The 27274-nt window shown below is 43.7% G+C and overlaps 1 protein-coding gene across 1 annotated transcript in view; it reads right to left on the bottom strand.

The window, feature by feature from the left end:
• RAB38 (RAB38, member RAS oncogene family) overlaps positions 1-27274 on the bottom strand; it is a 313379-nt gene that overhangs the window by 158063 nt on the left and 128042 nt on the right. Inside the window, exon 2 of the mRNA XM_085620553.1 lies at positions 11028-11308. Within this exon, the coding sequence (XP_085476679.1) occupies positions 11028-11308 (281 nt within the window). The remainder of the gene's footprint in view (positions 1-11027; positions 11309-27274) is intronic.

Here is a 27274-nt window from a genome sequence, read left to right as displayed (position 1 = left end):
TGACCGGACTAATGCAGTGTTATAGTAGCTCAAGCAGATCCTGCATTATCATTTTGCTGTGACAATCCTTTAAGAATGGCCCTTCGGATGCACCACATATTAAATAGGAAACGTGAAATGGAATAAACGATAGACGTTTGCATACTTGATTTAAATATCCTATACACTTCGCTGCAGCGTCTTGACCCTACATTTCTGTAAAGTTGGATTAACCAGCGTGTTCTGGCCTTTCCATACTCTTTGCAGAAAAATAGCACGTGCAATTCCGTTCCATCGGGGTAATTACAGGCCGGGCAACCCCTGTTTAAAGGCCCCTCCCAGTTGCGAGTAAAGGCACGTAGCGGGTGGACTCCATGTCTGAACTGGACATAAAGCTTTTTGGCAAGAAGGGGCTGAATATCGTCCAGGACCAGTTCAAGACTGTACCTATTTTTTATAGCCAGGAATTCCACCGTCAAATGGCCAGCGGCAGTTCTATGTTCAAGCTCGTTGAGCTTTTGCTCTCTGAAGCTCTCTATCAGGGTCTTTCTTGCTATTGCTTGGGACATGTCTTCCGTGTTTTTCCAAAGGTCGCCCATACCCAAGCCCTCGCAGATGTTCCTAATGTTGGACAGCCAAGGCACCCTCCCCGATCCTCGCATACCCATGACTTCAGTTAACTCTTCCCTATAAGCAACTAGCTCTGGGGTACTCCAGAGGCGGCGCCAATAGAGCAAAGGCCTAAGGGCCACCTCTTCCACTATGGCCCTAACCCCGAGATCCAAACGGATTGGTGTTAATGGGTGCTGTTAGGTAGGCACAAAAGCTGTCCTATAAAGGAATTTTCTGTTCGAATTAGCGGGCTCAATGCACAGTGTCCCCAAAGTTCTGCTCCTTAGAGGGCAGCAGACCTGGCCTGTAGCTTATAGATTTCCATTACTGGCACAAGTCCTATATAATTTTAGGATGCCCCTATTTTTTGAGTAAATTTCAACCCTGCTTTATTTATTTGAGCACCCAAATCCATTCTATTTATTACATTTTATTCTACTTTTTGTTAACTGTTTAAGGATTTTTCTGGTGCAGTGTTTTTACTTTACTACTGTTTAGGTTGACCAACTGGTATTGGTGCCAATACAGGGCGGTAAGTGTAAAAATTCAGGACAGAGGGTCAAAATTCAGTCCAAAAATTCAGGACAGAAGGTAAAAATTCAGGTCAAAACTTCGGGACAGATGGTAAGTTTTGCAGATATATCAGAGAAAGTTGCGTGATAGTATAAAAGTAAGTAAATAGACAAACACGTCAAAATAAGTTTTATATTTGGTTGAGACACTCGTTTTTCGGTATGCGTGCAGCTTTGAGCAATTGTGCAGGTCTTTTTGTGGTATTTCATATGATAATAATCTATTTATATTTTTACTGTACTGGGTTGTCCAGTCTGATATATTTTTTTTACAATTCATGGTCCTGAGCAGGCATGTTTGGTGAGAGAAGTGGTGGGGAACATCTGCTCGGATAGACTTTGTTACTAGCATCTCATATCTGAGTGCCATTATGAGATGTAAAGCGGTACGCATAGGTGAACTAAAAGGAGGATTGCTGTGATGAACCCACTATAGGGAACGCATTATGGGTGTTTCAGCAAGTGGAACTTAAAATATGGAATCTGACTTTGCTTATGGGGGCTTCGCAGAGTGTTGCATAGGCTGGCGGAAGTCACAAAGGTGCTTTTCCCTGAAGCTTTCTTAAAGAATGAACTGTCGATACACTATTACATAGTTTATTTTTTACGCCTTGCCTATTGCTACAAACACAATATACATCTCAAGCACAGCTCATGGCACTATGAGGATCTCCCTAAAACCTTACACCTAAAACAAAACATGCAAACATTTACAATTACTAGTGTAACATTTAAGTAGCAGTTGGGTGTCACTTAAAATGTCATATGCATGATGTATAAATCCCACACATAAGCACACATCAAATACAGAATAGTAACACATAGGCAAGGGAGTAGCCACACAATGTAAAAACTCCCACTTTGAACTAAAGCTCTTATGGCCCAAGAAAGCAAAGTAAGTGATCAAAACCCCTCCCCAGAAGAGCTCTCTTGTCCAAGGATCTAGCCATTCATCCTTCCATCAATCCCCTGATAGCCACCATTTCAAATGTACATTCTGTCATCTATTAATTCTTTCATCCATCATTCAGTCTTTCACCATTCATTCTGTCTTTCCATCTGTGTGTCCATCCATATCCAAACCTTTTCAACCACTTGCAAAGGTCCATCAACTATCCTTCCATCCATCATTTCACTCATCCATCCCTTCATCCACCCTTTCACTCATCCATCCATCATCCATCCATCCACCCTTTCACCCAATCCATCCTTTCACTCATCCATTTGCTCTTCCACCCATCCACCCATTCACTCATCGATCCAACCATTTACAATTTCACCCAAGTCATCCTTTCACTCATCCATCCACTCCTCCACCCATCCATCCATTCACTCACTCGTCCATCCAATCATTTACCCTTTTACCCATCCAGCCATCCTTTCACTTACTCATCCATCAACCCAGTCACTCATCTGTCCACCTATTGATCCTTTCACTCATCCGTCCCTCCATCCTTTCTTCCAGCTCTCCACCCTCCCTTTCACTCATATATGCATTATTTCACTCAACCATCTTTACATTCTTCTTTTCCCTAATCCATGCATCCATTCTGTCAATCATTCATCCATGCTTTCACTCACTCATCCATCCATCCATCCATCCTCCCTTCCTCTCTCCATTCCCCTTTCACTTAGCTACCCATCCTTCCATCCACCCTTCACCCATCCACCCACTAATCTCCCCACCCATCCAGTTGCGGACAGAAGAGGCTTATCAAAAACTTCACCCTAGCTGCAGTTCCTAAAGCAAGGGGTGGGGTGGGGTGGGTGAGGATTCACTATGCCCTTGCACATAGGCAATCTGAAAACTTGGAAGTCATGAGTCATGCATGATGGATGCACAGATCCAGGACGTGAGGTGACTGTGACATGGTGTTGTTTCCAGGGATTTAATAAGAATGAAAAAACTGGGGGTCACTCCAAGGGGCGTGTCAGATATAATTAAGTGAGGGCGGGGCTTAAAACACCTCAGCTAAAAATATGTGCTGAGCATAATATGCCCCCGACTAGTATTTAGCTGTTTCTATCATTGCATCCAGTAACATTAGACCTACAACAAGCCATGACTATTGGCTTTGCCAATGGATGTTAGTTGCATAAAAAAAATAAAAAAGCAGCAACTATGGCTTCATTTTTATATAATAATAAAAATGCTTCATCTCTGAAATGATGAGACTGTGTAAGAACTATAACCTCTTCTTTTTAACTTTGTACATTTGTTTTGTGCATTTCTTCCATCTAACCCTAACAGAATGCCCTGCCCTAGACCATGGCAGGAGGCCCAGCACATGCTGTAACACCCCAAACTGGCCCATTGTCATTCTGTATGTGGCAATCAGCCTGCATACAGAATGACAATGAATGGGGTGGGGCTACTCTTGTGCTCCAAGGATGAGTGCGAGGCTGCTCCATCAGGAGTTGAGGCCTCTCGCAAGGGAACAGCTCTGCTCCCTGCAAAGCTCAAAATGACAGACAAAAGGCATCCGTAAAAGGGATCCTCATGGACAACGGACGTGAGGTCCAAGTTACGGACGGTCTGTGAACTTTACGGATGGTTGGTCACCCTAAACTATGGCAGTAATGCTGGGCAATGGAGGGAAACTGAGGTACCAACCAATAAGTGCCAGCGGTTGGTTACCCTACCCATGAGAGGTTTGGGGTCCTGACCCCCCCTGCACCGCAGAGGCTGCAGGGGCCTGTGTTACGCCCCTGCCATTCGCTCAGTTATTCATTCATGACTCATTCAAAGATGCACTCATTAATTATGCACTCATCCATCCAACTGTTGATGCATCCCAAAGTTAGAACTACACAAACTTGCCAATCTTAGAAGGAGCACTTTCACTTGACAGGGCTTGTTTTAATATCCCATTTTAATGATTACACCCCTACCTTAAGGACTGTGAACAATGACAGCTTAAATTAAGGCACTTACAATCATTGACAGTACCATTATCCATCATTATAAATGTGACAAAAAACCATCAGATAGCAGGAGTGCGGCCAGGCGCCTTCTTTCCATTTTTAAACTTCCCATAATTCTCATGTCTTCTAATCAGATGTTTTCTAAAGCATGCGGGTCATGTGTAACACCAGCATAGTAGTGTTTCCAATCAGAAGGGTTACTATAATTAGTTGTCTCCATTTTAGAGGACTCTGTACCTTCTCCAGAAACAGGGTTAGTTTTGTATTATATAGTGCTTTGCATGTATGTCTCCAGTTTCTAAAAGTATATTTCTTGATTCTTTATGATGTAGGGGATCCTTTGTTATGAGTAAGTGCTCTTGTGAATGTTGTGACAATGTCACAGAAGAGAATAACATTATTAGAAAGAGAGTAACCTGTATGTATGTTATTAAAAAAAACTCTGCTTTTATCCCAGCCCTCTGATTCCTGCTTCCGTGATGCACCCTGGCCCCTTATTCCAGAACTATGGTAAAAAAAAAAATGCTGCACATGCTCTACCTCCCAAACATCACAACCGATCCGTTCATGTCACCCAACCCCCTCACCTCACCTCGCCAATCCACAAACTGGCCCATTGACATTCTGTATGTGGCAATCAGCCAGCAGACAGAATGACGATGGGCGGGGTGGGGCTGCTCTTGTGCATAGAGGATGAGTGCGAGGCGACCCCATCAGGGAGTTGAGGACTCTCCCAGGGGAACAGCTCTGCCCCCTGCAAGGCCCAAAATTACGGACAAAAGGCGTCAATAAAAGGGATCCCCACGGACAACGGACGGGAAGTCCAAATTACGGACGGTCCGTGAAATTTATGGACAGTTGGTCACCCTACTACTATTTGAGTACAACATAAATACTTTGAATCCTTTCCTGTAAGTTAAGCCTGGCTGCTTTTTGCACTTAGCTACCCGGTGGATAAGCACAGGTTTATTTAGCCAAGTTAGTGGTTCACCCTGACAAATGTTTATTATTTGAGTGGGGCTTCCGTGCCAGGATAGCCTCTGGGATAATAATGCATTCTACAAGTCTGCATAGCATAACTAATAATCCAATTTCTTAACCTTCTCAGATAGCCTTAAATTCCCCAATATTAGAGCGGGTGTTGGTGATGTAGCATTTTGTCATAAAAGATAATGATGGAGCTATGAAGAGAGGTAGGCACTGATGCCCATTACATGCTTTTCAGTCTAAGGCAGTGCTGATGGGACTTGGATGTACTTTCTGGGTTGCAGCATATGTTGATTCCTACATTAGTTCATTCAATATTAGTCTTACTTATATTGAGGACATATGTTTTTTGTCTCTGTGTTTCCTGTGCAATGATTTTTCATTTGGGTTTGTGGTTGGCTGATTCTCGAGCAGGCTGATGGTTATGGGTAAAAAAGAGAGCTGTGTGAGGGACTCTCGAGGATTCCTGGTTGAATGTATTCCTGAGTGTTTGGAATTTTGAACAGTTAACTTAAGACACAAGAGAGGTTTATGACTATATTATTATGGATTGCACAAAACCTGGTTGTTCCATAATGTCCAAGACTTTAGTTACACAGGATCTGATGGCTCTAAGCCAGAGGCGGCTCCTCCGTTTGAGCAGATGAGCTGTGCCCCACCTTAAAAATTCTGCCATAGCCCCGAGATATAAAATTAAATGGTAATTCATTACCATTTTATTTTTCATCGTCTTGAACCGAATGTCAGGACGGGGGCAGGGCCGCTGCTGAATGACAGCAGCCAGGAGGAGGGTGGGCTGGTTCTGCACTTTTCAAAGTTTGCATATGCTTTTGGCTTGTCGTCTTGAAATGACCAGCCAGACATGCGTACTTTGAAACCTCTAACCCCGCTGTTGCAAGACTGCTGGGTTAGAGAAAGTGCAGGCCTCCTCAACGCTGTGGAGTGCTGAATGAGGCCACTCCCACCAATCCTGGCTCGGCTCTCACAGCATGAGAGCATTGCCAGGATTGGTCCGGGGAGTTTTCTGGTAGCCAAGTTGGAGTCGCGAGCAGGATGCCCTGTCCTAAGGTAAGCTTTACTTTTATTATATTTTAAGTTTATTTGAGCACGCGCCCATTTATTTGTATAATTTTTACATTTTATTTGTGTGCGCATGCGCCCATTTGTTTTTGTATTATTTAATTGTATTTGTTTGTGGGCACCATCCCCCTTCCCGTTGATACCAGCCTCCAAAACAACATACAATAAAATACAATTTTTTATACATTTGGTGTGAAATAAGCTACATGATTCATTCAACCACTGTTTTAATATCTATTGAACATCTAATTCAATGGTGAAGTTGGATTTTTGATCAATAAACAGGAAAAGTAACTTTTTAAAAGTTACAAATCGGAACTTTGCCTGCTGTTGTACCTAGATTCCCTGCTGCCTGAGGGTCCAATAGCCAAATTAGCATTCGCCTGCCAGCAGGTGTCCACCTGTCTGTGCTTCTCCTCCATGAGGTATGAAAACTGTTACCAGAGCAGAAACAATGTATCTTATATTTTGACACAAAGACCTGGGTTCGAGGAATGTGACTCAATCACTCTCACAAAGGGCAGTCGAGGAGGGCTTAGCAACTTCATTAACTTGAAAGGGACCAGGGTGAAGCTTGCCTTTTCATAGTTAAGTGTAAATGAGATGTGGGAAAAAGGGTCTTGGATCCCAAAGCCAGCTGTAGTCAGCCTTGCTCCATCTCAGTGAGAAAAGGGATTAGTTCCATAACCAGTCTGATGTAGTCAATACTTAATTTGTCCCCCCAACAAATAAGTGCCAGGGCCCTTGTCAGGAGGCTACTGCAGATTGCACCATACATTTCCCATGCCTGCACTTCCAATGACAGCACCAATATAACTGTAAACCATCACACTCCTACAAGTGTGACAATTCAGACTATTCCAGGCTGCCAAAATACATAAGAATAGCTGTACTCTACTATTCAATATACATTTTTAAAACATTTGTTATTGTGCTCAACCCAAAATTAAAAAAATAGAGTCATAATGTGGCGGGCTGTCATAAGTTCCAGTGTTAACAACTATGTGCCGGTGCCGTGCACCTGAAACCACTGACTCAAACTAAATACTTGGTGTAGCTGAGGAGAAGGAGACTGGTCATTTCCATAGACACGCCTGGCTGGGCCACCATCATTCTCTAGGGGCAGAAGGGATTTACCATGTTGAATTTCACAAAAGTTATGCCATGGTAGGATAGTGTATACTAAGGCAAACAGGATGTGCTGCAAAAGTGGGTAGGTTTGCCCTTAGAAAATCTTGCTCATTGGTTGGGCAGTGTCCAGGAGCCATCCCCACCCACTCTCTAGTAAATTGAACTAAAGTATCACTTCACCACCAATTCATCAGAACATATCTAGACCTATGGATGAACAGTACAGTAGTGGACATGTGACGTGTGAAGACATAAAGGGAGGAATCTGCACCCACTTGTACACAAGACTAAGAAGTGGAAGTAGACCGACTTGCTGTGTGGCTACAAAGACATCTAAAACTGCATGAGGCCTCTTTCCTGGAGTCACCAGTTGATCATTTATAACTGGACCTGGACTGGACTCTGCTGGCCCAACAGAAAATTCTGACCAATCCCGGCACAGCTCGATGATTACATGAGACTGCTGGAATAAAGTGTTAAGAGCCACTTTAGCGGGCTTTCACATTCATGAAGAAAACTCTGACCTTTATGTAAAACTACAAAGTTAGTTTAAATAATTTGTTATAGTTTCATTCAATAGACCTTAGTGCAATAGTGACCGGCATATAAGACAGAGCATAAATCATGTGCGCTACATATAGAGTAATTTGCTTTAAAAAGGTACACAGATAATTATAATACATAGATTCAAATATAGGTTACAAAGGAGAAATACCCAGATAACTATACTTTACAGATTAAAATTGATAATCAATATAACTCATATAACATGCATCCACAAGCATTCAAGCATATTCCGACTACTTTAAATTTCATACATATCTTAAGTCTACTAAAATTAACACAATAAAACTATACCATCAATCCCCCCACCCACAGTTATCCCTAATCAAAAAAGAGCAGTCTTAAATAAAGTTTCAAAATATTCCAGATGGACAAGAATATCACAGTAGTATCCACTAACACCCAATTTATCAGTATTACACTAGATTTCGCTTCCCCTACCCGAAGGAACTCAGGGAGCTATTCAACAAATCTGTGTCTGCTTCCGGGCCCAACAAACTGAAAAACTACAAAGAGATCAACCAGGCATCTAGAATGCATCGTGAGAGTAACAGAGATCCTAACCGGGCCTGGCCGTAGTTCGTGCAGTTTCACTACGCGGAACTCTGCAAAGTGACAAAAAAACTTCACGGAGTTCCAAAAGTGGCAGAGTGCAGTGCGAACTGCCGTTCGCGCTGGTGTTCCTGCCGCTCAGGTGAAAATTCTACCCGAGTGGCAGCTCCAGCTCGCAAACTTACAGTTCGTGAGTGCGAGTGGGGAAAAAACTCAGCTGCACTACGCGTAGTGGAGGTTTTTTGCACTCTGCAAACTCCACAAATGGAGCGGAGTTCACCCCCCAGGCCTAATCCTAACAAAAGACTGGTCCGGAAACAATTTTGTGGAACCAAATGTGATCTGCGTCATGGATCACATTTTTCACAATACAAAAGCCGAACATGTTGCTGTTATTAGGGTCAAGTTGGCCCTTGTGCAGTGCAGGCACTTTTCTGGTGGGCTGCATGTTAGCGGGCTACTTCTAGAGCTGGATGCGTCGCTATGACCCAGCCATGAAAATCATCATAACCCCTTTAAGGCCATGCCTTCAGAAGTGGGGGCAGGAATGAATATTTTTCCCTGGGTAGATTTTGGCTTCAAGTCCGGCACTGCTGCGATTCATGAACAGCATCTCACTTCCCTCACTGATCAATTTGCCGATCTGATTTAAGAATCTCACCTTGAAATACATACAATCTTTCTTATCTGGACTATGGAAATTATTTGTATTTAGAATCACCTAAAGCAGTTGCCAACAGCATTCCAGTGGTCAAAATAAAGTGGCAAAGACTATTCTTAAGCTGCCCAAGTACTCCTCAGTCACAAATGTTCTATCCTCGTTGCACTGGCTCCTGGTGGAGCAAAGAATAAACAGGACATTTAACCACAGCCTCACCCCCCCTAATGATTAGGGATCTCCTGTTACCCTACAATCCCAAGAGGATGCTAAGATCCTCTAATGCATGTCTTTTGAAGGTCCCAAACACTCAAAGGGCTAGATGGGGTGGAATATCTTTTCCTTTTCCATTCCCCAAATTATGGAATTCAATGCCTATTGATCTGAGGACTGAACTCAAGAAGAAGAAATTTAGAAAGCTGCTAAAATCTTGACTTTATCCCAGCCAAGCCAGTCTGGTATAGTTTTTAAATATCAAAGATGCACTGCATTACTTGTGCAACTATGGGCAGCCTTTGGGTTAGCAATGCACTTTATAAACTACCATAACATACATAACCAGAAACTTCTGCACTTGATGCTGAACCTCATGATCATCACACCTGCCCTCATTACTCCAAACCTAACTAAAGCAATACTACTTTATAGAGCTAAAGATACTTAAATTAAAATCGTAGGATCCAAAACTTTGCCGCAAGGATAATCACAAGTCACCAATGCGACCATAGAAATCATTTATTAAATAGTTTACGTTATTTTCCGTAGCTTATTCAAACATGCCTTTTACAATTCTCGAAACATTTTGAAAATTTGTGCAGGCATCTTGAGACTGTATGTGCATCTTACAAATGTTCAACTATTGTCCTACTTTAATACAAAATACTAACTAGAATGCCTTTCATCCTACTAATGTTATGCCCACCTTCAATATATCATTTATGGATAAAGAGGAAGGAAAGTGATTTCCAAAGCAAGGTTCTCACCATTTTAAGTTGTATGGTATTTGAGATAAAGGCAGGTGTTTATTTGGAAGAGGCCCGAACCCCACTCTGGTTTGTGAATCATATAATTCACTTAAGATAATGCAATAGGAAACTTGAGTGCACTTTGTTTCTTTATCTTTTCTTGGTAGAGAAGATCTTCAAAAGCCAATATGAGAGGCTTAATTCTGCAATAAATAGTTAATTATAGCAGGTTGGTGCCAAACTACAATATGGTATTTGCTTTGTAGCATGTTCTCTTTACAAATCAGCATAGTAATCTTGTTTTGTAGTAATAAACCCTTAATAATCTGAATACAGCGTGCTGTCTAGACAATCACCTTCATGAATTCTACACATACAGACATACAATTAAAAATGAATAAGCACAAAAAACTGCACTGGGAGCTTAAAAGGGGATACATAAGTACCATATACAGAACGATGCATTAGATGCAACTGGTCATGTCTCATTAGGCAAAGTAACAAGAAAATGTCATTGTCAAATTGAATTGACAAACAGTCTAATTGTAATGAAGCACCAGTTTAATTCAATGAGATACGGCGTTCATACAACATTTGACTTCAATAGTAAAGTAAAGACTTTGGCCCTCTGGTTACAGAAGCAATACTACTGATCAACATCTATAACACACTATCCAAATATATCATTATAAAACTCAGAGATTGGCAATTAAATGCATGTGGAAACTCAACAAACCGTGTCTGAAGTCCCTACACATGATGCCCATGATCCAAAGAACAGAATTTAAAATTCTTTATTTTGTCCCGAAAGCAATGAACATCACTAAAATGTGGACATCAAATGAAGAGATACGTCATCCTATTTAGCAAAGGCACCCACCCATTAAGCTAGAAGCCACTGTCGTGTCTTGAACCACCTTCTTTTTAGACTTGAAACAAATAAATTGAACACATTTTGTAGCTTTGACAAATGTCCAGGTTCCAATAAAATGCTTAGCCTACCTTTGCCGATGTTTCAAAAAAGCCCACAAATCCATTCTCCTTGCAGTACTGATCCATCTTGATGCCATTATTGATGAGCACATCCTTCCTCTGGTCACACTTATTTGCCAATAGCACAGTCGAAATAGGTGTGCCATTGGAATGAGTCAATTTAGAGTCTAAATCTTCTTTCCATTTTAGCACTGCTTCGAATGTAGCAGGCCTCGTCACGTCAAAAACGATGAATGCCCCAACAGCTTCACGGTAATACACTCGTGTCATGTTCCCAAATCTCTCTTGGCCTGCAAAAAGAATAGTACAAAATATTTTATATGGTTTTCAAAATATCTTCTTAAAACAATTTTGGGGAAATTTTTGACCACTACTTTATGGGGAACCTCTTGTTGTATGTGAAGTGACACTGTTCTCCACAACTTGAAACAATGCATTTCCTTATTGAAGTAAAAAAGAATGTGCTTGTTATAAAAAATTAGAGACATTTTAAAGTCGTAATCCTTGATCTTCACTCATATGTTATATTCAAGAGTGTTAAGCTAAAATATGTAGTTCATGTTATTAACTGATTGTTACAACTTCAAAGTTGAATTCCTTTGTTTTCTAATTCATTTTTCCTACTTTATTTTCTTCCTAAGTTATTTTTATTTTCCACTTTGAAATATTGCATTTTTCTTTTCTTTTATTTACCATACACCTTCTGCAAATTTTGTTTCCTTTCAGTATAATTTCCTGGAAACCCTTCTTTTTTGCTGTTAGCCTCTTTTTTGCTGACATTTATTAAACTTCATTTGCATTTGCCTTTATATAGAAAGGGGCAATTACTGCTCCCTACTTGTTCACTCTTCCCTCCTCTGCCATCTAATCAGTTTTGTTTTAAATATCTTTTTTCTATTTGCCCTTGTTCCATATTGTAGTTTTGTTTAATATGTCAATATCTTGTTTTTCCAAAATAACGATTATTTTTATTTGTTTATTTAATAGCGTCAGATGTGAAGTGTTGTAAAACAATTTGAAAAATGTGGCAGCGCTGATCTAATAAGACATACGCAGAAGATGATGATGGCTATTATTGTAATGTTTTAAGACACAAAGTGAAATCAGATACTAAGGGCCTAATAATGATGTTGGGCGGACTCACATACACCCAACAATGTGTTGGTCTGGAACCGCCCAACCTTGGCTCTTGAGCACCTGATTTGTATGTGACCAACCATAGGGCAGTCCAAAACCATTCTACAACAGAATAGGCAGAATAGGCCCGCAGCACCAGCTTCATTGTAGAATGGAGGTTTGCAAACATCCCTGCAACATGCGGTGCCTGTCACACAGTGTAGGGATGTTGAGGGAGGCATCCTAGGTGCCCCTCAGGCCCCATTGTGGAGGGTCAGGAGGGAAAGGGGACCTGCTAGCGGCTCCCAAAGACACTTTCTGACAGCCTTTTTTTAATGTTGGAAAGGTTGACATGAAATGGCTGTCGGAAACTGCCATCATAATCCCGACGGCGGACCCGAGCCTGGCTCCTCCGTCATTAGGGGATTATGGTGTGTTCTGGAACACTGACAGGCTCTTTGGGCCCATCAGAAGCACCACAGACAGTCCCTCCACCCGATTTTTCCACCCGCTGTACCATAATGAGGTGGGTGTACCGCAGGGGCAGATGTCCGAAGGACCCCAACCGACCATCGGTTGCGGTCCTTCTGACATCGTATTCAGCTCGTTAGTTGTAATCAAGCAGGGATTCAGGTCCTGTCCCCCTCCAAAGGCAAGCTCAATCTCCCTGCAGTGATAGACGGAGCAGTAGTTTTAGAACTGTTGCATAAATAGAAATCAGCACCTTCAGGTGGATAATTATATCTAGTAGCAGGGGCTACATGTACATGAGAGGGTGGAGACACATACAAACTTGAATATATCCATCCAACAAAGTTAACAGTAATATGTTTACAGGTATGATTCAGGCATAAATCTGCCAAATATAGTTAAAATAGTGAAGGCGGAAACCTACGTTTATGCTCTTGGGGATGACAAATGGGAAAGAAAATGGAACCAGACACTTGACAAATATTACTACTGGGAGTGCATAAAAACAGCCCACTGCATGGGCTCAGCCCTCTTACCCTTGTACTGCAAGCTGTTGTGGACACCAGACAACAGATACAGTTGTGTTGTGACGTGTGGGTGTGTGTGTGTTTGGGGAATAAAATGAGCTATGGTGTATTTTTTGATTGTGTCTTGAGTGGTGTGAGATACGTTTTTAATAATTTATTAATAATTCCCATTTTTGTAATTTTCTAAGTGTATCTGCTATGTTCAAGGTGTGTAGGTGCTCTTAATGTATACAGTAGTCTGACTTTAAAAAATAAATCTAATTATTTTAATTTAATTCATTTTTTATTGATTATCATTTTTGTAATATGAATTGTTTTGGTGTTTAGAATGATTAGAGTTTTTTCCTTTCATAAATTATATTTTTTAGTGATCATTGTGTTGCTAATATTCTTTCCTGCGTCCATTGATTTGTATGTGATTTTCCTATAGTTCCATTAAGTAGCGTGTGACTAACTCCAAGGCTTTGCTGGAGCAGAGTTGAGCCTTTTTGCTTTGTAGTGCTGCTGCAGTAGATGTTGGTGTAACTTTTGTTACCTGCAAGCAACCTACCCTTTTCTAAGTGTGTTTTTGTGTTTTCATGTCCCTTCCTGTGTTCCACGTTGTGCTAAATATTCACTATTTTCCAAGATGTAGGTAAAGTGTGGAAAATGATTTCATTTTTTAAATAAAGTGCTACTTGTCATCTAAGACTTATTTGCTGAAATCTTTATTTCACATGTAAAATGATTTAGTCAGTAATGGGATATATAGTTTAGTTGTGCTTCCACAATTATTTTCAACCATTTTTATCACAGTGCATATATGCTTCAGTACTATGGTCTAAGAACCTGATTTGTTTGCTTCATTTCCAATTGTCAGTGCAAATGATAAGTCCCTCGTTTTTCTCCACTACAATGTTTCAGTGATACAGAAGCCTAGAGCAAAAACTCAAATCCTTGTGTTTGGAGGAAAAGGTATGGATGTCGATTCACCAAAATGCAAGGCTTAGCCGACATAATATCACATGTGCTTTGACCTACTGATGATGTCATGACAAGTTAGATCATAGAATCATTAACCCAATTACATCACAGGAAGTGACATCACATAACCTCAGTATAGTGTGTGATGTCACCATAATCTGAGCTGGTGCATTTTAATGCAATCTGATCAATTGTGAAGTGGGTATAGTACAAAGTCTGAGGTGCATGACATGCGTGCTTTCAAGTTACCTTTATTTTGGGATGTGACTGTTATCTTATCAACCCTTTGCTATAATTTTAGTCAAGAAGTTAGTTTTGCTCACTGAGGCCTTCAATTAGACATCGGACATTCTAATGATTTTCAAAAATAAGTTCAGATTGGATCAACAATTCAATATTAGAAGAACTCCCAGTGCAGCTGAGAGACACCCCTAGTCTCCACTTATAGAACTATACAAACCGACAGCCCTAATACTTGACATATTGACCAGATTGAAAAGATAAATAATACACTGCCCTAAGCACATGAAAGTCAATGACATTGATATATGCATTTGTTGTATATTGTTAGAAATGGGATTTCTGGTTGGCTAGGGCTTGCGCCAAAGCCAGGCAGAAACCACCACTCTAGTCAGGGCAAGGAAGTTACACGCCAAAGATAACCCCTGCTCACCCCCTTGGTAGCTTGGCACGAGCAGTCAGGCTTATCCCGGAGGCAATGTGTAAAGCGTTTGCGCGCGCACCCAGCAACAACACCCAAGGCCCACCACAAAGGAAACTCCACACAAGGTATTATATAAAAATAACCTTTGTATTATACCAAAACACATTAGATAAGAACACACACTCTACAATGTGCCAACAGGCACTTGCAGAATTTACAAGGGATTATATGTACAGGGGACAGGGCCACATGGGCCACTGTCAGGAATTAGCACTTTGCAGAAATAGCACTTAGAACGTAGGAATAATACTGTAGTACAAAATAGCAAATGTTGCACACAACCAGTAACCACTGGTATCAGGTAAGTACCACCTACCCAACCCTAAACCCCTTAGGAAAATGTCACGCAGGGAATCAGGACCTCACTAGCACCACCTGTACTAGGAGAAAACAACCACCTAAGTATCACAATACCTGTAGGGGTCTAAGCATATTACCCATGATGCAACACATTCAGAGGTGTAGGGAAGGAAAACACATGACGCATTGCAACACATTCAGAGATGCAGGAAAGGAACACTAGCGCAAAACTCGCATAAGCCACCACCTGTGGCAGTCCCTAGGCCAACTGGCCTTGAAGGGGCAAGGACGCCCTGTGTCCCAATGTCAGGGGGGGGTGGCCTAAACGTGGCAGCTGCCTACTAAGTGCTGGGCAGCTATGGGGACTGAGGCCTGGGCACCTCTGGGCCCTTGGAACAGTTATGGCCTCCTGAGCCCCTCTGGGCTCTACAACAAGAAATGCCCCCTGATAACGTAGGAGCGGCCTGCTGCCTTCCGGGGCCGCTCTGATCATAAACGAAATGCCCCCGTCATTGGAGCCCTCGCAGGCTCTTTACACAATTGCCTCGTCGGGGCACACTAGCGCTCGGAATCCACCGATGCCCCCGGGGTTGGAGCCTTCACAGGGCTCTGAATGCACACAATTTGCCCCTCTGAACGTGTGAGCGTACTCGCGCTCGGAGTGAACAATGCAGGCCCCAATAGAGCACCTCTCCTCCCCAGCCTACCGCCTCGACTCACCGGTTCGTAGCTGGGGGGGGAAGGGTCCTCGTGGCGAAGGTGGCGGCAGTCTTCCTCCTGCGGTGCAGGCAGGACGGTGCCCTGTAGCGAGGAGCCCTCTTCACCGGAGCTCTTCCCTCGGGGGTCTTGAATGCGGAGCCTACGGCTCCGTGCACGCCGGCGGCACGTCCCAGTGCGGGGTGGGCTCCCGCCTGGGTGGGGGCGCAGTACTTCTCCCCAGGGCCCCGGGGCGCAGGGTAGGCTCCTGCCGGCTCCGGGGCTTTCAAATCAGCGCGAGTCCTCGGTGGGAGGCGGGGTAGGCTCCTGCCTTCCCACTTCCTGTTCCGGTTGTCCCGGAGGCCCGCCCCCGGCCCGCCTGACTTCCTGGTCGGGTGCCGGAGGGCGATTCACGGAGCAAATCCCGGGTGGGCACCGGCGCTTTTAGAATTAAATAAATCGAGGTGGGCACTCGATATTGCGGCAATGTCCCTGGCAGGGTGGGCACCTGCCAGGGGACCTCAGGATCAGTCCAGAACGGGGCAAATGCCGGGTGGGCACCGGCTTGCAGCAACAAAGCGCTCCTGAGTGCTGAAGTAAAATAAAAGCGCTTCCAGGCGCTTAGGGATGCCCACAGACACCAAGTCCAGCAAAGTTCTCCCCTGCATGCAGCAGGGCAGGGGTGGGGGGCAAGGCTGGACCCAGAGCCAGCTCACTGGGCCTCCAGGCAGGGAGGTAGTCCAAGTGGCGGTCCTCTGGTCTAGCGGCAGCAGCAGCAGCCCCCCTCAGGTAAGATCCTGGCAGAGAACAGTTTCTGTGGGGACACAGCCCCATTTTTATACAGTAAAACCCTTTGTCTCAGGGAGCAGGGAAGGGGCGAGCCAGTTACAACTGGTTCCTGAGCACTTTGTTTTGCTCAGCCCCTCTCCCTATTCAGAATGCAGGCCAGGGTCATCAGTCGCACCACAGGGGGCGGAGCCAGCATTGTGTGGGGAAAGCCCTGCCCTATTCAGGTCCAAGGTGTACTCCTCCCCCCCATCTAGCTGCTGATCTCCTGACTCTGGGGATTCCCTAGCCCGTCACATGACCTCACTCAGCCAATCACGCGACAGGCAGTCACTGCACATTTTACACTAATATGCCAACTCCTAGAAGTGGCACTTCCGCATATGACATAATCACGCATTATATATCATTGCGAAGCATTCGATCACACGAGTCCGCACATACCAAACTCGGGCCTGCACACCCCACGCATCAGGAACTACTAGGGACACATACATTCCCCATGCATTCCTATGGGAGGGCAGGCCTATCTCACCACACGCACTCAGAGTGCGCACGCACTTTACTCTGGGACACAGGGAAAGTGCGCAGAAACCAAAAATCACTACCACCAGGTCACCAATTTGCCCCTCTGAACGTGTGAGCGTACTCGCGCTCGGAGTGAACAATGCAGGCCCCAATACAGCACCTCTCCTCCCCAGCCTACCGCCTCGACTCACCAGTTCGTAGCTGGGGGGAAGGGTCCTCGTGGCGAAGGTGGCGGCAGTCTTCCTCCTGCGGTGCAGGCAGGACGGTGCCCTGTAGCGAGGAGCCCTCTTCACCGGAGATCTTCCCCTCGGGGGTCTAGAATGCGGAGCCTACGGCTCCGTGCACGCCGGCGGCACGTCCCAGTGCGGGGTGGGCTCCCACCTGGGTGGGGGCGCAGTACTTCTCCCCAGGGCCCCGGGGCGCAGGGTAGGCTCCTGCCGGCTCCGGGGCTTTCAAATCAGCGCGAGTCCTCGGTGGGAGGCGGGGTAGGCTCCTGCCTTCCCACTTCCTGTTCCGGTTGTCCCGTAGGCCCGCCTGACTTCCTGGTCGGGCGCCGGAGGGCGATTCACGGAGCAAATGCCGGGTGGGCACCAGCGCTTTTAGAATTCAATAAATCGAGGTGGGCACTCGATATTGCGGCAATGTCCCTGGCAGGGTGGGCACCTGCCAGGGGACCTCAGGATCAGTCCAGAACGGGGCAAATGCCGGGTGGGCACTGTTAAATGGTAGCGGCAGTATCAGTCGATAACCTTCCAAGTATTTGCCCGGCGATAATCGCCTCTCATACCACTCGATAATTTACCAATAAAAGAGGCAGGCGCCGGAGACTGGAAGGCAGGAAACAAGGTTTTATTCCGTCGGAGCAGAACACATCAGATCAGACAGCAAGGTATCGTCACGAGGTGCTCTAACCGCATCTCTGAGACCTGGTCTCTTATACACTGGTTTATTGCTTTATTACACATAGTACATTCTTGTGATTCTTTTGAAGTACGGGGGAATATCCCCTGGAGCCCCGGTTCAGATCCGATCCCACACATAGATACAGTAGAAGTTCCCACCCTACCCGCAGTGGGAGATGGCTATCGCGCAGCAGGGAATTCCGCTAATTCCCGGGGTGTGTGCAACTGGCCGGGTCTCAGGGGGTAGGGGCTTTGATCTACTGTAATCCCTTTGATGTGGGGTGTTTCCCTTACAGTAGGGGCAGTAAACTGCATCCGCAGGGCTAGGTGATGGCCTGGGACCAGTTCAGACAATGGGGCGCAGAGGAAGGGGGTTATCAAAGGAGAGGCATGACCATGTATGGGTTGTCGGCTGGAAGTGGTTCCGTAGCAGGGTCGCGCAGAAGGAGAGGGTTTATGGCCTGTATGAGAGAGCGGGGGTGGCCGGCGCGCGGGGGATGCTTGCAGCGCCAAGGGAAAACGCTGGCGGTCGAGAGTGAGCGGAGAGAGCGGGGTGCCTAAAATGGCGGCCGTGCATTCGTTGCGCGTGGTGCTGGGGAGGGGCAAGATGGCGCAGATAATGTTCAGTTTGCGAGCTAAATTTCCACAGGCACCAGCTTGCAGCAACAAAGCGCTCCTGAGCGCTGAAGGAAAATAAAAGCACTTCCAGGCGCTTAGGGATGCCAACAGACACCAAGTCCAGCAAAGTTCTCACTGGGCCTCCAGGCAGGGAGGTAGTCCAAGTGGCGGTCCTCTGGTCCAGCGGCAGCAGCAGCAGCCCCCCTCAGGTAAGATCCTGGCAGAGAACAGTTTCTGTGGGGACACAGCCCCATTTTTATACAGTAAAACCCTTTGTCTCAGACTGCAGTGAAGGGGCGAGCCAGTTACAACTGGTTCCTGAGCACTTTGTTATGCTCAGCCCCTCTCCCTATTCAGAATGCAGGCCAGGGTCATCAGTCGCACCACAGGGGGCGGAGCCAGCATTGTGTGGGGAAAGCCCTGCCCTATTCAGGTCCAAGGTGTACTCCTCCCCCCCATCTAGCTGCTGATCTCCCCATTCACCACTGGGTGACTCCTCCTGACTCTGGGGATTCCCTAGCCCGTCACATGACCTCACTCAGCCAATCACGCGACAGGCAGTCACTGCACATTTTACACTAATATGCCAACTCCTAGAAGTGGCACTTCCGCACATGACATAATCACGCATTATATATCATTGCGAGCATACGATCACACGAGTCCGCACATACCAAACTCGGGCCTGCACACCCCACGCATCAGGAACTACTAGGGACACATACATTCCCCATGCATTCCTATGGGAGGGCAGGCCTATCTCACCACACGCACTCAGAGTGCGCACGCACTTTAATCTGGGACACAGGGAAAGTGCGCAGAAACCAAAAATCACTACCACCAGGTCACCAGTAAAAGCGAAAAGTTTAGGGGTGAACCTGCCAGAAGGGCCAAGTCCAACATATATGATAGTGGCCTAACAATGTTTGTGAAAGGACCATCAGTAAAACAGACAGGTTCAGGACTATGTCGTATCTCCAGTAAATGCAATGATTAGGCTCATAATGGATTTCCGCAGACCTACTAATAGGAAAATTGAGAGCATAGCACCCAACACTCAGTTTTATGAGCAATTGTTTTAATAAAATGTTGTTTACAGGTCTACAAAGTTACCTTATTGTTCTTGGTTTAAAGAGGTAAGAATTTCACTAGTGGCACTAAGAAGTGGCTTTTGTTTTTATTAGTATTTGTGCTTCAGAAAAGAGGTGACATTTAAATAAACTTCAGCATCTGTATACACAACTACTAACATTAGAAGACTGTGTTTTATAGTTTGCAAACTGTAATCTACTTTGCATTGCACATATTTAGAGTATGTTTATGTGCATCAGCACACTCCCTATGTCCAAATTAATGGCGGAGCACTCACATTTGGGTAGATGGTCTCTCCAGTCCTGTATTTTCCTTCTCCTGTTGGAGAAATAGTGACTTACCTCGCTTTCTCATCTACTACTCTGTCCTGCTGAGGTAAGTAGGGATTACAAAGAGGGACGTTTATTTTCTGTTGTTGTTCACGTGTGACCTGTAATGCATGGGTCACAAGGACAAACCCTTAAATCACATCCATGTAAAGAGACATAAATCAATCCACTCTGCATGGTCACGGAACCGCGGAAGCCCCCGCCCCTACGCATATGAAGACAAAAGTCTTGCAAATTCTATTTGATGTTAGCATTTCTTTTTCAACTCAAATCAACATTGTGGTCAAGAGTGTAGACCTGAACAATCCTTCCACTAAAAGATCCTTCTCTTACGTTAGCAAACTCACCAGGTAGAATTGATAATGTCCTTGGTAATAGCAAGGCTGGGCAATTGCACTGTGGTTTATCCAGGACTTCCCATAACAACTGACCAGAATATTACAGTGACTGCAGAATCTTGAAGCAAGCTAAGAATTTAGAGGCCAGGTTGATCCTCAACCTGCCCAAACAGATACACATCACCCAACACCTGAGAAACCTCCATTGTTTCTCATCCAGTAAAGATCTCAATTCAAGATACTGACAAACGCCTACAAAGCCCTCCACAACCATGGACCAGCATACGTGAACTACCGCCTAAACTTCAAACAACCATCCATAAACCTTCACTCCGTCTCCCTTGCCCTCGCACAGACACCATGAATCCGCAATAGCCACAGCAGAGGTCGCTCCTTTTCCCACCTTGCTGCCAAGTCCTGGAATGTCCTCATCCTCCAACTTCACCCTCGGTAAGGGACGTCTGGAAGAGACTCAAGAGCTGGCTTTTCGACTAAGCCCAGCAACCCAGCTCCTGGGTACCCTGATGGGTGATAAGCTGCACTCAACAAGTATGGATTGATTGGCACATTTTTAGTAATTGTAAAAAGTGTAAGTACCCTGTCTATTAGTGATTAGCTAGAGAGGATACTGCTGTGCTTGGCAACACTATGAATGGTGAAAACACACTTTTACCTTGGACATGGACTGCTAAAGGGCATGCAAACCAGGTGGTCAGGATATGTGGGAATTGGCTACATTTCTTCACAATGGCAGACAATAATGTAGAATTTTGCAAGGTTGTTTTATTTGATGTTAGACATCTCCCTTACATTCAGCTTCTTTTATTTCACATTGGCTAATGCTCAATTATTGCTGAAATAATTGCTTGGAATTTCTTATAAACTAGAAAAGTTTATAATACTAAAGATTTGTAGAAACACCTTTGCTGTGTCCCTTGACGTCTCAGAATGAAGTGGTGGCCAGACTTAAATTTACTGGCTAGGGTTTCTGGCATTTCTGAGGAAGAGCCGGTAAGATCATTCTCTATTTTCTATGCTTCACAAGTCCACATGCTATTTCCAAAGGATAAGAAAAATGTACTGAGTGCACCAAATTCCTTAGCTTGTATCACTGAGGTCCAGCTTGGAGCTTTGACATTTGCTTCTCACCCCCAGAGTGCTCCAACTCTGAGCTCAGTTAAAAACTGCTTCCAAAGTGGCAACTACTGCCTGTTCATGATCAAATCTACTCCTTTGGATATATAAGGTGGTGTCCCATCTAGTTCCAAGGTTTTGCAAACTTAATAGTTTAAGAAACTCAAGTTTAATTAGAGAGTTGCTTGTTCTAAAGCATGGGTCCCATAGTTAGCTGTAAATGTGCATCATGGGCTCACTGCCTGCCTGATAGGTTGAGTTGTGCAACAACGGGAAGTGATTAAACTTTGTGACCACAGAAAGCTTATATTCATTAGTAATATTCACCCGAGTTGATGTCAATACAGGGTGTTGCACCCAAAATAAGCCAGCTAATCCACCAGCGTTTGATGCTCTTTATCAGGTGGAGGTGCCATTAACATACCAGTATCATTTCAATGAATTCATGGTGCATTGCTGCAAGTCACAAACAGAACCTGTTGGACTGAGTACAATTTCGTTACTCAGCTAGTGTTAGCAGGGTAGACCTGTAACCCAGATTGGAATCAGCGAAACACCCCTGGCCCAGATTGGCACCGCAGGCGCCTGCTACTTTGGGTGCTTCCTGGAAAGCCATTAATCTCCAAACATAAAATTCTGTGATGGGAACATTCAAGTGAATGTGAATTATTTGCAGAACACATCAGTTAGAAGCAATATGACCCCATACGAATACTCAAGTAAAATATGTATGGCCCGATTCACAAAAATAAAAATAGAAATGTGGGTGGATATGTATTCTTCCAGTTAAATGTATTTTTATCTTTATTTCGTATTCCCCAACATTTCCAGCAGGACACCTAAATAGCCTTGCCAGGTGCAAATGTCAGGTGACATGGCCCAAAGGGTTCTATGCTTGCTATGCATTTTCTCCGTAGCATCGAAGTCCGCGCCGGGGGAATAGAGCTCCCTGTGCAAATGCTAATTTCTTTCCCTCTACGAGGAAAACATTTTTCTCTATGGAGACAACGCTTCCCCACTCTTCCCCCAAATGTGGTTGTAGTTCCTGGAAAGCCAAAGGCTGGAGTAGGTTTCAGAACATTTGCAGAGTAAAGGCATCAGACCAAAGTTTGTGAATGCCACAAATGTCAAGGTGTGTGGGCATTCCAAAACTACCAAAGCAAACCATTCCTTGGAACTCCCATTTCATATCCCTTTAGTTGGATTTACTATGGTGTGGTGGATTTCTCTGTGCTTGTAGTGGAGAATTCTACAGAAGTAAATACATTTATACTAGCCAGAAATCATTTTGTGAATTGCTGGTAGTTGGAATAAAAGGTAAATTTGGTTGTAAACTTACATCCACAACTGAATTTGCCTTTGTGAATGGGTCGAGAATTGTTACTATGTGATTTTCTATAGGAATAGATTATGCTCCTCCACATTGCTAGTTGGGAGGTCTTTTAGTGTACATCTACACTGCAACACATGGTAAATCACCTGTTGAAGTTTTACTAGAGTTCTTTCAGTTAGGAATACAGTTAAAGCAAACTATGGGACAGTTTCTGAAACACCATGAGTTGATATAAAGGTTGAAGCAGATTTATTGACCGTTCATCACAATCTAACCACTATACCGCAGTTACAAAAGAAAGTGGGATTCATTACCATAATTCTAAATTCCATAGGCAGAGTTACTTTGGGTACCTGGCTGCCCAAACCTCTGCTTGATTAAAAAACTTCAAAAAACAGGGCTAAGGCAGATAGAATCCCAAAAAGCTAAAAAAAAAAGGAATAGTGGAAGATCTCCTAGAAGTAGAATCAAATATCAATATGAAGAATTGTCCCTAAATAAAGGGATCAAAAATACTGACACCACTAGGGAGGTGTAGCCATTCTGATAAGAGATATTCCTGGTATTCATATAAAAAAGTCACAGTAGATGCTCAGACAGAAACCCCTGAGAAAGAAGGACTGACTATACAGATGCCTACATGGATGAATAATATTCCAAAGTGAACATTTCCAACCAGGGACAAACCCAAAAAGAGAACCTGAAACTGATTGATAATAGGAAAGATCAGAGTCCAGACAAGAAAGCCTGCATTACAAAAAGAAGGTAGCTGCCTAAGCAACTAAAAAGGAAAATGTTTGAGAAAAAGACAGTTCTCATAAGAAATGGGAAATGGATGATGGTGCTGTCAGACAGTGCAGCAGAAATTATCACAGCCTTCAAGGGTTACCAGACAATTCTGAAAATGACTTCAAGCAACATACTGATGTCGAAATGGCGACAGATCTACACAACCCAAATTCAATTAGAATGGGATATAGAAAGGCCTATAAAATGATATTTTGGTCCATTTGTCAAACGCCTATGATATAATATGTGCTGAGGAAGACTGGCCCTTAAATGCATACATTCACCCTGCAAGAAAGTAATTACTGAATCATGCTACCTGATTATTCCTATTTCACTGTGGGATTCATAGGAGACTGACTGGTCTAGGAAATAAGCTGCTGCACTTTGTAAAAATTATTCAGGTTGGCTCAGAGAAGCAACTTAACTCATTACTCCGTTGAGAGATGAATCTCAGCCATAGCATCTAAACTGGCTTGACAAAGTAGTAACTATTCTCGGAACTAGGATATAAAATAAATGTAATAAATTCCAAAATAGACATCTATGAACTGTTCAGTGGCATGAAAGAGTTAGCAGCCAACTTCCTGTAACAGTGAACTACATCAAAAGCTCTAAATAAGCTTCAGATAATTCAGACTCTAATGGGGTTCTTCACCTTTTACCCCACAATATCCATTAGGTAATATCACTTATGCAGGCAGACATGCTAGAAGTTGAAGGCGTACAAACCAGAAATAATAAACTCAGTCTAGTTATATGATAGTTCATAGCCCATTGTATATAAACTACGGGCCATATTTATGAAGAGGTTTGCGTCATGTTTCCACCACGCAACGGTGTACATGTATGATGTAAACCCAAAATGGGATTTACCGAGCCACGAAAGACCACTTTGCGTGGCCCTGAGTGGCTTGATAAGAGTAAAGCAATGCAGCGCAAATTGATGCATTCCATTGCTTTGCTCCAAGGAGGCATTCAATGGGTGTTGCATGGGTGTTCCCACACAACTTTCATGGATAGCTACGCATTTCCAGATTTACCATTACTGGTAGACCTGGGGATGCGCCAAAATGCTACGCCTTCCCAGGGGAGGTATAACGAGGAGAAATACCTTTCTTTCTCCTCATTACTTCGTCTTTCTATGTGGGATGCATTCTGCAGCACACATAGATAGAGGAATATGACTCAGGGGATATTTTTGTGCAGGAAAGTGTCCACTAGGCCTCCAAATGGCCCCTAGTCCGGCATTGATAGGGAAAGGAGACCCCCTGAGCCCTTGATATGTCATATCTGACATCCAGGAAATACTAGAGAATCATCTCCCACTCCTCACAAAATCACCACAGTTAATGTGTCTACCTCTCACCCCCCAGTTTAGTTAAACTGACCAATAATCATTCACCAGTGGTAAGGTAATCAATGTGGGGTAAATTCAGTATCTAGTAATCGCATGGCTATCTCAGGTTCTGCAAATATAAAAAAGGGCCCTTTCCAGTTAATTTTGAGAGATGAGCCCACTGTAAAGGAAGCACAAACAGACAAAGCCTTGAACTTGGAAGCACTTTCCACATCCTGGATGCCGCCTTCCAAGCCAGATCCTAGAAAATAGAAAAATAATAGCCCTCTGGCACAGAGAATCTCCTGCGTTCCCTATCAATTGAAAAACATATTTCTTTAACAGTAAAGTCCAGAAAGTATGCCATAACGGTGCCTGGCCTGTTTCCTGCCTTATATGGCCCTGTTGGAACCGTGTGTGCTTGTGCAATCGAGAATAAGTCAGTAGAGCTTTGTTCTCTCGAGAGCCAGCAAGCACATGCGTGGAAATAAATTTGACAACCCATTTAATCATAGCAGTCTCTGAACGGTCAGTGCCACCTGCTGTCTCTGAGCCTTCTGGTACTCCTACAATAAGAAGAATAGACCTGCGAGGGTATCTTTCAAGGTCCTCACATTCGCGTTTAAGAGTCTAAAGTTGACCACTCCTTGTTTGTTATCCACCTGAGTTGATTGAGCCTCCAGAGCCTGTATCTTAGTTTTGTAGCTGTCCACAAATTAACCAAATTGTAGCTCAATAGACAATACTTTGAGTGCCAGACAGAGGCAGAGTCCAGCTTTACGGATGTCCACAACTGCTTGAACCTTTTAGACCTGCCCACATTAAAGACAAAGGACAATGACATGCTTGAAACTGAATTTCCAGCACAACAACATAGAAGTATTAATGCTAATCTTCCTTCAAGAAAAGCTCCGGGACCTGTCTATATTCCATCTGAAATATATAGTATCTTGGCATCTATAATCATTCCCATGCTGCTAGAAGTGCCAAAGAAATCTGGATTGCTGGTTGTCTTCCATCCTCTTGGAATGAAGGCATCATTACAATATTTCCCCAAAAAGATAAAGATCCAACAGAGTGCAGCTCATATAGGCCTATATTACTTCTTAATGCTGCTTCTAAGACATATACTAAGCTTTTGGCTAATCAAATTAATAAGATTATCTCCCAGCTTACATCACCTGAACAACATGGCTTCGTTCCTGGGAAGGACACGACCTCACACACACATCTAATTACTATGTTGATAGATTGGGCCGAAACTCTTTATGAACCTCTTAATATAATCTTATTGGATGCTGAGAAAGCATTCGACCGGGTGTCCTGGAAGTTTCTCTGGAAACTACAAGGGCAGCTTAATACTAGCCCTAAATATTTTAAACAGGTCAAGGCCATATGTCAACCAATTAAAGCCAGGATTAGTATACAACAGGAGCTAACTCCCTTTATTTCAATTTCTCGAGGCACTTGGCAAGTTTGCCCGCTCTCCCCTGCCCTGTATGCCTTATATATGGAACCACATATCAGGCTTTTATGGAAAAATATTCCCAACAATCTGCGCTTATCCCTAGCTTCACCCATGGCTGTCTATGCAGATGATGTACTAATATTTTCACACTGTTCCGATCCTGACTGAGATTGTCAAGCTAACAGCAATAGATTTTGGATATACTTCAGGTTATAAATGCTTACAAAATGTATTCTAGCAGTCTAAGGTACTAGTTGTGATCCTCAAGTGACAGCCAAAGCTACTACCAAATTGTGTTATGAATATAATTATATTTCACAATTATGACAGATTAGGGCATTATTGGATACGTGGATGGATCTGTTTGTTTCCTTAATTGGCTAAATTGATTTAATTAAAATGAACATTCTTTCTAAACTTCTATATTTTTCCTTTGCACATCACCTATAGATATTTTTTGCAGTTAGAAACTGCAGTAACAAGATTCATACGGAAGTGAAAGAAAGAGTGGAGAACCCTAAAAACTTTAAAACTCCAAATAATTAAGGGTGGATGGGCACTTCTGGACTTGTGCCTTTATTATTGGGCTACCATGGCTAACCATACCCAAATGGTTCATGATTTTTATCCAGATAACTAAATCCAAGCCATCTCAATCACGAATAATTCGGCTATCAGTAGGAGCAGATTCAAAAGTGTAACATTTTTCAAGAAAGTTAGTTTGAATACTATGGCAGCCCGTAAAAAAGATCTGGTTCAATGCTAGTAGGTTTTGGGGGATCCTGCTTTTTCATGCACATACCCCT

This window comes from Triturus cristatus, chromosome 8, assembly GCF_964204655.1.
Source record: "Triturus cristatus chromosome 8, aTriCri1.1, whole genome shotgun sequence".
Lineage (NCBI taxonomy): Eukaryota > Metazoa > Chordata > Amphibia > Caudata > Salamandridae > Triturus > Triturus cristatus.
The sequence above is the reverse complement of the archived record's forward strand: the minus strand, read 5'-3'. Positions and strand labels throughout refer to the sequence as shown.